The sequence below is a fragment of the Palaemon carinicauda genome, chromosome 34, assembly GCF_036898095.1.
Source record: "Palaemon carinicauda isolate YSFRI2023 chromosome 34, ASM3689809v2, whole genome shotgun sequence".
NCBI classification, from domain to species: Eukaryota; Metazoa; Arthropoda; class Malacostraca; order Decapoda; family Palaemonidae; genus Palaemon; species Palaemon carinicauda.
This window is the reverse complement of record NC_090758.1, coordinates 673,387-685,886: the sequence shown is the minus strand read 5'-3', so window position 1 is coordinate 685,886 and position 12,500 is coordinate 673,387. Positions and strand designations below refer to the sequence as shown.

At 29.7% G+C, this 12,500-nt stretch overlaps 1 protein-coding gene across 1 annotated transcript in view; it reads right to left on the bottom strand.

The window, feature by feature from the left end:
* Positions 1 to 3,410: 3,410 nt before the first annotated feature.
* Positions 3,411 to 12,500, bottom strand: part of LOC137626529 (uncharacterized) — a 20,983-nt gene continuing 11,893 nt past the window's right edge. Inside the window, exon 7 of the mRNA XM_068357573.1 lies at positions 3,411 to 7,538. Within this exon, the coding sequence (XP_068213674.1) occupies positions 7,452 to 7,538 (87 nt within the window). The 3' untranslated portion in view covers positions 3,411 to 7,451. The remainder of the gene's footprint in view (positions 7,539 to 12,500) is intronic.

Sequence of the window (12,500 nt, the reverse complement as noted above, 5' to 3'; positions counted from 1 at the left end):
CTTAGCAAGTAATAATATATATAAATATATATATATATATATATATATATGTATATATATATATATATATATGTGTGTGTGAGTGTGTGTGCGTGTATATATATATATATATGTGTGTGTGTGTGTGCGTGTATATATATATATATATATATGTGTGTGTGTGCGTGTATATATATATATATATATATATACATACATATATATATATATATATATATGTATATATATAATATATATATATGTATATAAATATATATAAGTATATATATATATATATATATATTCCTTTTATTAATGTCATGCTCAGCACCATTGCCATACGTATAAACTTCCGTCTCTCTCAATCACTAGGGTAGAAGAGAGAGCGAGTAGTCATATAGTGGTGGGAGTGGCGTAGATTTGCATGTTTACGTTCACCCATCAAAATAATCAGCCTTCTTTTTTGACGGGACGCGTTCACTGGCGTATCGCAAATATATATTCATATATAAGATAACTCCCAAAACAATCAAATTAACAAACAAAAAAGCAAGTAAACAACCACATTTTGCCAAAAAGGAAAACCAATTCCATATGCCAAAGACTTTACCTTTACCTCGCCTATCGTAATCGAATCTTGGCAACTGACTCAGACGAATAAATTGGAAACCTCACCTACGTTATCACCAATCCTCCCAGGGGAGAGCCTCCTTGTCACCGCCATATTGGTAAGTGCGTTGAAGGGAGTGATGCCTCTTATCAATACCCAATATGATATAGGAAAAGAGATTCTTTCAAAAGGGAGAAATAGAAATGAAAAGTCGAGTTTCTGAGTGGGCGCTTTGAGCAACTGAGGAGGGGGTGCCCGTATTGGAAAGGGTTTTGAGATAACTATACTTAGGCCTATGTGGTTTTCAGTTTAGATATGCTCTCTTTTTTCATTAATTCTTTTGCTTTATTACAAAAATTAAGAATTGTAGATTTTGATAGTTTTAATTTAGAGTGATGATAATAATAATAATAATAATAATAATAATAATATTAATAATAATAATAATAATAATAATAATAATAATAATAATAATAAAGTATCAATTTATAGTGATAATAATAATAATAATAATAATAATAGTAATAATACATAATAATAATTATAATAATAATATGAAAACGATTAATTTAGTATTTTAAATATATGAATATATAGATATATAAATATATAAATATATAAGTATATATCGTACACTGGGTTATAACTGATTTAGAGAACCGACTCCATTATTTTTAAAAATTTTCATATATTAATTCCAATAATTAAATAATTTTGAAAAATATATAAATATCAATATCATTAATAGTTATAATAATTTCAATAATGAGAATTAAAAAAGTAATTTTAATAATAATAAAGATTTTAATAATTTTAATAATAATAATGAGTTTAGTAATTTCAATATTAATAATTATCATAATAATGATTATTATTTTAGTAATTCTACTAATAAGAGGCATACTAACTTTAATGATTTTAATAATAATGATAATTTTAATTAAATGAAAATAATGATGATAATATATATTCAATATTTGAAAAAATAATGCGTAGAGATGACATCGTAGGCTCCAAACGACTCATAAATGTATGAAATAGTTCTTAATTATCTTCAGATATCTTAATGAACTTCTAGGGGAGATAATACTTGAGTTTTTCGCGTGGAGGAAAGGAAAAAAATGTTAAGTAAATAACAATTGGATTTAGAGATTAAACGACTAACAAATGAGTATTTTATTGTTATATGTACACACACATATGTATATATATATATATATATATATATTTATATATATATATATATATATATATGAATATATATATATATATATATATATATGTATATATATATGGATATATATATATATATATATATACTATATATATATATATATAAAATATATATATTTATAATATATATATATGTATGTATAATATATATATATATATATATATACATACATATATATATATATATATATATTTATATTATATATATATATACATATATATATATATATATATCTATTTATACATATATATATTTATTTATGTATATATATATATATATATATACATATATATATTATATATATATATATGTGTGTATATATATATATATATATATACTTATACATATATATATATATATATATATACTTTTTCTTTAATATATATACTCTGAAAGACTACTCATTCAAAGCATTTTGTTTTACAAATTAATACTAATATATAATTTTATCAAGTCATTTTCCATTCATAGACTCACTGCACTAGTATCCTTCACATGCAAGTCTTTTTCAGTTCTCTACTTCAGTATCAAGATTTTTAGCAGCTATAAAATCTTATCGTCTTCGTCGATAATCACATAAACCCCACTATAAAGTTACTAGTCACCTCTCTATTTTCCACGTTCTTTAATAACTGATAATTCCCTTTCGTTTCAAAGTTATGTCACTTACACTTGCATTCAAATCCCCAAGCAAGGCTACCATCTCGCTTTAACCAATTGTTTTTAATTCTGAATCGCATAAAATTTAACTTTTTTCCCTACGCCTTTTTCGTACACTTTTGCATTCAAATCACCTATCATAGCTAAAGTTTCTAATTTTCATAAAAACTTACAAATAATTCTTATGTAACAGAACAGGAGAATCCAATTGTTCAATTCACTTTTTATTGTTGATATTTGCACTGAAATCACCCACATTTTTGTACACTTTCACACTAAAATCATCAACTTTTTCCAGATACTTTTGCATTTTAATTACCTATCACAACTAGCGTTTCTCATTTCCCTAAAAACAAAACCGGTAAATCCAATTTCCACACGCCCTTTTTTATTGTACATTTATGTAGTGAAATCACCTAACATAACTACCATTTCATATTTGCCCGAAAAATAACAGACTAATTTTCTGATAGAGACTTTTGTATACGATTCATGTAGTTTAACTTATGCTTAAAATCTCTTCATTCCTCCAGAGGTCATCGAATAATAACCCTCCAGGATTAGAATTAACTACTTTTGCATTCGAATCACTTAGCACAACTAATGTTAACCAGCTGTTTGAAAACTTACTTCTTACCTTAATTTGGAAATTCAAACGTTACCTTTTTTTAAATACATTTCTTTTTGACATCAAGGATATCAAAGATTCAATACATATTAGTTATTGTAAAAAAAAAAAAAAAGGTAATGAACTAATATTCATAGTTTTTAGGTAACTTTTTTTGTTGAAAATTGAATGAAAAAGCTTGGAATGGGTAAATATAAAGAAATATTTCTTACAAACCTTTATTTTATCTATCTTACAAATTCAATTATAGTTTTCAATTCTATAATACAAATCACCAATAATACAATTAAGGTGACCATGTTCACAAAATGTTATAACTATTGTAACTTCATGTCACTTATACTTAAAAAAAATTAACATAAACAGTATAAGAAAATATAAATACGTAACATGCAATATCAAATAAATAAATGCACTCTTCTTATTTCATATCAGATAATCATGTCTATTAAAAACCACACACTAAACAATATGATTTTGTCTCCAGAACTAGAAATAAAATAAAAACTTTTTCCATTTTAAACGATTGTCTATATCAGCATTAAACATTATTCATTATTTGTTGTACATCTAATCATATATATACACATTGTACTAAATCTACCGTCATACAAATGCTTAACGTTATTTTTAAATACGCCGAATGACACGATTGTATACATACACAGTGTCACATTTAAGAACATTATTTCCCTTGATATACATTGGTATTGGGACTAAGGCATCATATTGATAATTATAAATCAAGATATATTAAAAAAAAATCCTTTATAAAAATTCACTTTGTAGAAGCATTCATTTTTATTCCTTTTTCAAAATTATGTAACTAATTCAATAATATTTTCTATTTAATATTAGCATTTTAATGTTTATAAATCAAGATATTTTGTTAAAGTATGTATCTTTTAATTTCCTCAGGTTAGAGAGATAATCATTGAAATGATTTAAGAGACATCGTGTTAATATATGAAAGTTTCTTTCCAGTTAATAATACTTTACTCATAGTCATGTATATACATTACATATATATAAACAAAATAAAATATGGATTTTAATTTCATTATCCTTCTGTCCACCCACTTTTCATAGTCAATAGATCATAAAAATAAATCTTCAATGATATGTCATTATTCAAGATAACATTTTTTATTAGAAATCCTAAGAAATGAAATACCCTCCGATAAGTCCAAGATATTTCATATTCATTATATCTGTCAACAGGCACTGCATAAAATTAGTATTTAACACATTCTTCAGAGATGATACTTACATTCCTACTAACATTCATCACACGTGTCAGCTTTTTACATTCTGTTTGATCTTATCATTTACATTCAACCCCAGTTTTGCTTGAAATTTAAAATGTCCAGAAAAGTTATTACACTTTTCAATCTCTTTATACACAATAAAATCAAATTATTCACTTTCATTACATCAAATACGATTATATATATGATACTGGTTCACATTCAGCATCATCTTTACCTTTAATGTATTGTTACAAATGAAAATCAGGTTAAATTTCTCAGGAATTTCAATTTACTTTTGATACTGTCTGTACATTTCATTTCAATGTATACATCTTCTTTAGACAAACTTGTCTCATCTGATAATCAAAATGCTTCTGGCTAATTAGCTATGTCTGTTATCAATATATCAAATAAATTTTTCAGTCTTATAATATTTAAAAAAAAAATAATCTATAAGATCAATATTCAAATTTGTGATGACTTATTTTGACTTGATTCGGCTTTTCAACATATAAACTTATCAATTTATCAACCCATTTCCTTATTTTTTTATGTAAAAATATTGTTTTATTTTTGATAAAATTAACTATCTTTACCGAATTCAATTCAATGTTGTATATATCTTTTTCCCGAAAATGTCCCTAAAATCTCAATTATTCTGTTTCATTAAATTTGTTCTTGACAAATGAATTAAAAAAATTAAGTATATTGAGGAAATCTAACATGATATTTGATCCAATTTATAAAATAATTGGCTTTTATATTATTGACACAACAAATTAATTTCGATCGTAAGCAATGTCATTGTTAATACATATTTCTGCTCATATTATGAAAACGAAATGTGTATATATCTATATAAAAATCTGTTTGGTATATACATTTTCCAAAACCAACTTTTCTCCTCTGATAATAACAATACTTTGATATTTTTTCAAGCTTCGTAACTCTTCTTGAATAATGTTGATTGAAAACAATGTCATTCTTAATACATATCACTGTTCATATTACGAAAAAAAGGCTATCGATCTATATAAAAATCTGTTTGGAATATATTCTCCAAAACCATTTTTTCCCCTGACGATAATAACACTCTGATATTCTTTGAAGTACGTGTAGCTTCGTAGCTCTTCTTGAAGTCTGAGGACGAAGCTGTTTCACGCGGCTTTTTAAAACGCAATATCATTCGCATCAAAAGAATTCTTCTCTTTCTTCTTGTAATGATGGCTTGGAGACCAGAATCTCATTTTCTCTCTTCTTTCCAAGACTGTATAACTAAGGTATTCAATGCTCCCTTTGAGTTACGAGACGTAAAACTGATATCACATTTCCTTCCATCTGAAGACTCCGAAATCAAGCTCTTGAAAATCCTAACATTTGGCTTGTAATATATCACAAATTTATACTATGAATATTAACGAAGGATAATCTCCTATTTTACTTGACTGATATGCCAGAAAATGAAAATATTTTTAGGCTTTTTTTCTCTTTGGTATACATCACAGGCACTGCCTTTATTCATTGGTGAAAATAGAATGATCATTCTTTAATGATTTTTCTTTATTTATTATAAATTTTTAATAGATATGTTTTATAATCAGGGTCAATAATTCATACTAATTTCAAATATCCCGCTTTTTGTAGCTATATCTTTGATAACTATATTTCTTTACACATTACTAATATATTTCCAAAGATTTACATACAGTTCAATTTTCGTAGTTACAGTTTTAAATGCTTTCCCACGTAGATATTTGATCAATACAAGTAATATATAAAAATTTGCTTAAAAATAAAAACGTATTGGTTATAATAGTTATATATATATCCCTGTGTTATCATCATATACATAGTATCTTAGAGTCTATCATTTTCAATGAATGTATTCAGCTTTTTGATACAGCCCCAAGAATACGAAGATTACATAGGAGCTTATACCATAGGATTTCAAGCAACCAGTAAACACAAAAGACGATATCAATCTTTGAAGAAAAATATTCTATTACCCATATGTCACTCATCAGTAAAAAAATCAACACTCTTCATATGCTTTAAATATATTCTGATTCAGAAAGGTTATTTGTTATACACAAGGAACAGGGAATATCATAGTAAGAGTCCTCCGGACGACTTTTTATCCATTTTGAGCTTGGAAATTTTAGTATGATGTTGATAATAGTTTGATGCATGAAATCCTGAAAAAAATTACTGGAATCTTAGAAATATTCTGATGTATCTTAAAAACCTATGTTTTATTTGGTACTCATAATTTTCTTTAAAAATCCCCAGTTTTTGATAACATCTATTATTTGCAATCATTATGATATGATTGGTGTACTTTGTTATCACCAGGTGTTAATGGATAGATTTCTGGGATCTATTAATATGATATATTTCTGGCCCCAAATTTCCATTTAGTTGGAGTTTTTTAGTGTCTGAAGGAATCCATTTGTACATTTGAATTCACTTAGAGGCCACTGGCTTCCTTAGAATCATTAGGAATCATTTCAAGTCAAGCATAAGACAAGACTCTGCATATAAATTCTTTGGAATGTCATTATATTGTGGGAATCAATTGGAATCTCTTAATGTAAACATCAAATTAGCAGTGACTAGTGTTCTGCATAAACCACTGAACAGTGAGATCTCTGGTATCAAAACGGAAATAGGTTTTTAATCTTAGAGCCCTTTGGGGCCATTCTCAGTCGAAGAAGGTTGATGAGGATTCATTATGAATCTGACTCCACGAAGAATCTTTAGAGAAAAGGTATTTTATTCTGGAGCAACGTGGATTGATTCCCAATCGAAGACGATTGACGAGGATTCACTATGAGTTTGACTCCACGAAAAATCTTTTGAGAAAAGGTCTTTCATCCTAGAGCAAAATAGTCATTCCCAATTGAAGACGGTTGACGATGATTCCTTATGAATATGACGCCGCGAAGACTCCTAAGGAATCGAACACTGAATGAGTCATTGCATATTGATACTCGTTTAACAATTGGGAAATGTCCTATCATTCCAATAGCCACTCAAAATCACTAGGAATTATTGAGGAATCAACTGGAATCGAAAGGAGTATCTAGAGCCTCAGAGCTCAATAGCCTCTGGTTCCTTATAAGAGACCCCTGCTCTTATATTCCTCAGGAATCGCATCACAGACCATAGACAGAATATCTGGTAAAAATAAAGAAATTTATAGTTAATTATAATATTCTAAGTTATTACAGAAAAAAGATTAATGCCAAACTTCATTACATATTTCTCTGGTAAATCTCAATAGAAAGTTAGTTTGATTTTATGGCGAAAATTTTCTAATCACAAAAAGCTAAAATTCAATACATTCATAATTAATACAACCTGAACAATAAAATACTTTTGATTCTATGTTTTCTTAAGTAGGTCACCCTCAATCAATCTAGCAAAATAAAAATAAAATCTACTTTCTTATGTGTAGATAATTGCTAATTCAATTCATTTATATTCAATTCTATATCAATGATATGAACCATTGAAAGGATTTTGAATATTTTTACTTTCAATCATATTCTTTTTTTAAATAGGTTAGCCCCTAATCAATCCATCAATACAAAATAATATAGAGTTTTCTGTTTTTAGATTACTGAAAAATTCTATGCATTTATATTTGATTGAAATAAATAATATAAAACAATGAAAACAAGTTTATTTGAATGTATTTTTAAGTAGATCAGCCCCGAATCAATTCATCAAAATGAAAAATATCAATATTTTTCTATTTTAGATAACTCCAAAATCCAATACTTTTATATTGAATTGGAATGAATAATATGAAAATAGTGAAATAATTTTTTTGGAAAATATTCAGAAGTAAATATATCCATTATCTTTTTTTTTCTTTGATGAATGCAATGTCTAATAATCTTATATTCAATTGAAGTAAATGATGTAAAAAAATCTAAATACTTTAATTTGAATAGTTTTTTTAAGTAGGCCAGCTGTAATCAACCAAACCCTAAAAGAAAAAGATTGTTATTTGTCCTTAGAAAAGCACAAAGGACCAAGTTGGTAAAGCAAGGTGTTGAAATTGGGACACAGTTTTCTAGTGAATTTATTTTAGTTTTTCCAAGGTGGATGATTTATGCCATTTCTGAAAGACCTTTATTACCCAATATTGGTGCGAAAATTCAGAGTGGGTGATATTGTAATACTTTAGGTTCCAGGGGATTCATCTTTATCTTGAAATATTTGTGGGAATTTGTGTTTATTATTATTATTATTATTATTATTATTATTATTATTATTATTATTATTATTATTATTGCTGTTGTTGTTATTATTTTTTGTTAATGTTTTTTTTATCATTATTTCTGTTACTGTTGTATTTTTATTGATATTATTGTTGTTGTTGTTCCTGTTGTTGTAGCAATAATAATAATAATAATAATAATAATAATAATAATAATAACAATAATAATAATTGTTAGCATTATTAGGATTCCCTTTTAGGGGAATGCTATTATTATTATTATTATTATTATTATTATTATTATTATTATTATTATTATTATTATTATTATTATTATTATTATTATTATTATTATTATTATTATTATTATTATTATTTTTTTTTCGAGAGTTTTTTTTTTAGCAAGAAATCTGATATAATTATCATAGGTAGCCTATGGTAAGAATATGCCATAGACCCTGTTTAAGTGACCTTGACCTACTTTTCAAGGTCACAGGGGCTTTTAAAGGTAAAATTTGTAGAATTTAAATTTCCATTAGGCCTAAAGTATAAGCCGTATGGCTAAGGGCCTTATGGACAATGATACAGAGGTAGATCCCCAGATATATCCCTACTTTAATGCAAGTAGGTCAAGGTCAAGGTCGCTAATGGCCGAACTGGCTCAAAACATGTTTGTTTCCGATATCTCAAAAACCGGAAGGCCCAGAGCCCTGATCTTAGTGGCATATGATGCCCTATATATTCATCTAAGGTAGCGACTGCTTAATTACTTTTTTTAATATAAATTTTTAACTATTTTTGACATTGCAGAATTCGTGACTTTGACAATTTCTCCATAAAATACTGGTTTTTGGTCATAGCACGCAATAGTAAACTGCACCAAACATATGCATAAAACCTCCATATAAAATGTCAAATTTGACCTTGACCCTCATTTTCAAGGTCATATGGCTATTTCATGGAAAAAAATGAGGTGGGCTAAAGGTGATGTTTCGTTGACACCCCGCCCCTCCCATTCACGCATACTCTTTCCTCATATGGGTTCATATTTAACCCGTGATCTTCACATGACCTTGAATGTACCCATTGTCTTCAAGTTCAAAGGTCAATTTCTCTATATTGGTGATTTTTGCCTATGTTTTTTTCTCCATATACCTGCTATTATACAGATAAATTGCTTAAGAATAGTTTGTTATTGTAACTCAAACTTTAGTCATGGGTCATTAGTCCAATAAACCTGTACACAATACCTTTTACTGATTGACAAAAACATTTCGACACCTATTTTGCAGGGGAATCAACCGCCACTGGCTTTAGCCAGTTGCAGTCTAGTTATTATTATTATTATTATTATTATTATTATTATTATTATTATTATTATTACTAGTATTATTATTATTATAAAAATCCTACGAGACATCGACAAAGAGATGGAGCTGGGGGAGAGTGACTGCTCCCTGCACTCTAGTTTTGGAGTGTTTGAATGTGCGTGGATGTAGTACGATAGAGAGTAAAAGATGTGAAATTGGAAGTATGTCTAGAAGTAGAAGGATGGATGTATTGGCCTTGTGTGAGACAAAGATGAAAGGAAACGGTGAAGTGATGTTTGGTGAAATGTCTGGTAGAGTGTCTGGGATTGAAAGGGGAAGAGCGAGAGAGGGTGTGGCGTTATTGCTGAGTGAATGGATGACAGGTAAAATAGTGGAATGGAAGGAGATATCATCTAGGTTAATATGGGTAAGGGTTAGGTTGGGTAGGGAATGTTGGGCGTTTGTCAGTGCGTATGGGCCAGGCAGTGAGTAAAGTGAAGAAGAGCGGAATGAGTTCTGGAATGAATTAACTAGGTGTGGAGGACTGGGTAGAAGGAATTATGTAGTTGTCATGGGTGACTTAAATGCTAGAGTGGGCGCTGGAGAGGTAAAAGGTGTCATTGGGAAGTATGGCGTACCAGGTGAAAATGAGAGTGGTGAGAGACTGGTAGATATTTGTGTTGAACAAGAGATGGTAATAAGTGCTAGCTTTTTTAAAAAGAAAGATAAAAATAATTATACATGGGTAAGAGTGGCAAATGGAAGAGTAGTAGAAAGGGCATTAATGGATTATGTGTTGATAACTAAAAGAATGTTTGGAAGATTGAAAGACGTGCACGTGTTTAGGGGTATGGCTAATGGTATGTCTGATCATTTTTTGGTGGAAGGAAAATTAGTTGTAGCAAAAGAGTAGGGAAATAGAGTAGGTGGATGTAAAAGGGAGCTAGTGAGGGTTGAAGAGCTAATAAAACCAGGGGTAAAAAGTAAATATCAGGAAAGGTTGAAAATGGCATATGACGAGGTGAGAGTAAGAGAAACTGGTAATTTAGAGGAGGAGTGGAAGTTAGTAAAAGAAAATTTTGTTGGGATTGCAAGTGATGTATGTGTCAAGAAGGTTGTTGGAGGCAGCATGAGGAAGGGCAGTGAATGGTGGAATGAGGGAGTGAAGGTAAAAGTGGAAGAGAAGAAGAGGGCTTTTGAAGAATGGCTGCAGAGTAATAGTATAGAGAAGTATGAAAAATATAGAGAGAAAAATGTGGAAGTAAAGCGCAAGGTACGTGAGGCAAAGAGGGCAGCTGACCTGAAGTGGGGTCAGGGATTGGGTCAGTCATATGAAGAGAATAAGAAGAAGTTTTGGAAAGAAGTGAAGAGAGTAAGGAAGGCTGGCGCAAGAATTGAAGAGACAGTGAAAGATGGAAATGGAATGTTGTTAAAAGGAGAGGAGGCAAGGAAAAGGTGGGCGGAATATTTTGAAAGTTTGCTGAATGTTGAGGATAATAGGGAGGCAGATATAATTGCTGTTCCAGGTGATGAGGTGCCAGTGATGGGAGATGAGAATGAGAGAGAGATTACAATAGAGGAAGTAAGGAGAGCATTAGATGAAACGAGAGTAGGAAAAGCATCTGGTATGGATGGTGTGAAAGCTGAGATGTTGAAGGAAGGGGATGTGACTGTACTTGAATGGTTGGTGAGATTGTTTATTATGTGTTTTGTGTTGTCAATGGTACCAATAGATTGGGTTTGTGCATGTATTGTACCACTATATAAGGGTAAGGGAGATGTACATGAGTGATGTAATTCAAGGTGTATTAGTTTGTTAAGTGTAGTTAGAAAAGTGTATGGTAGAGTAATGATTAATAGGATTAACGATAAAACAGAAAATGCAATCTTGGAAGTAGAGGGTGGTTTTAGAAGAGGTAGGGGTTGTATGAATCAGATTTTCACAGTAAGGCAGATATGCGAGAAATATTTGGCAAAAGGTAAGGAGGTGTATGTTGCGTTTATGGATCTGGAGAAAGCATATGATAGAGTTGATAGGGAAGCAATGTGGAATATGATGAGGTTATATGGAGTTAGTGAAAGGTTGTTGCAAGCAGTGAAAAGTTTCTACAAAGGTAGTAAAGCATGTGTTAGAATAGGAAATGAAGTGAGTGATTGGTTTCCGGTGAGAGTGGGGCTGAGACAGGGATGTGTGATGTCGCCGTGGTTGTTTAACTTGTATGTTGATGGAGTGGTGAGAGAGGTGAATGCTCGAGTGCTTGGACGAGGATTAAAACTGGTAGGTTAGAATGACCATTAATGGGTGGTAAATGAGTTGTTGTTTGCGGATGATACTGTACTGGTAGCAGACACAGAAGAGAAGCTTGACCGACTAGTGACATAATTTGGAAGGGTGTGTGAGAGAAGGAAGTTGAGAGTTAATGTGGGTAAGAGTAAGGTTATGAGATGTACGAGAAGGGAAGGTGGTGCAAGGTTGAATGTCATGTTACTTGAGGAGGTGGATAAGTTTAAGTACTTGGGGTCTGTTGTTGCAGCAAATGGTGGAGTGGAAGCAGATGTACGCCAGAGAGTGAATGAAGGTTGCAAAGTGTTGGAGGCAGT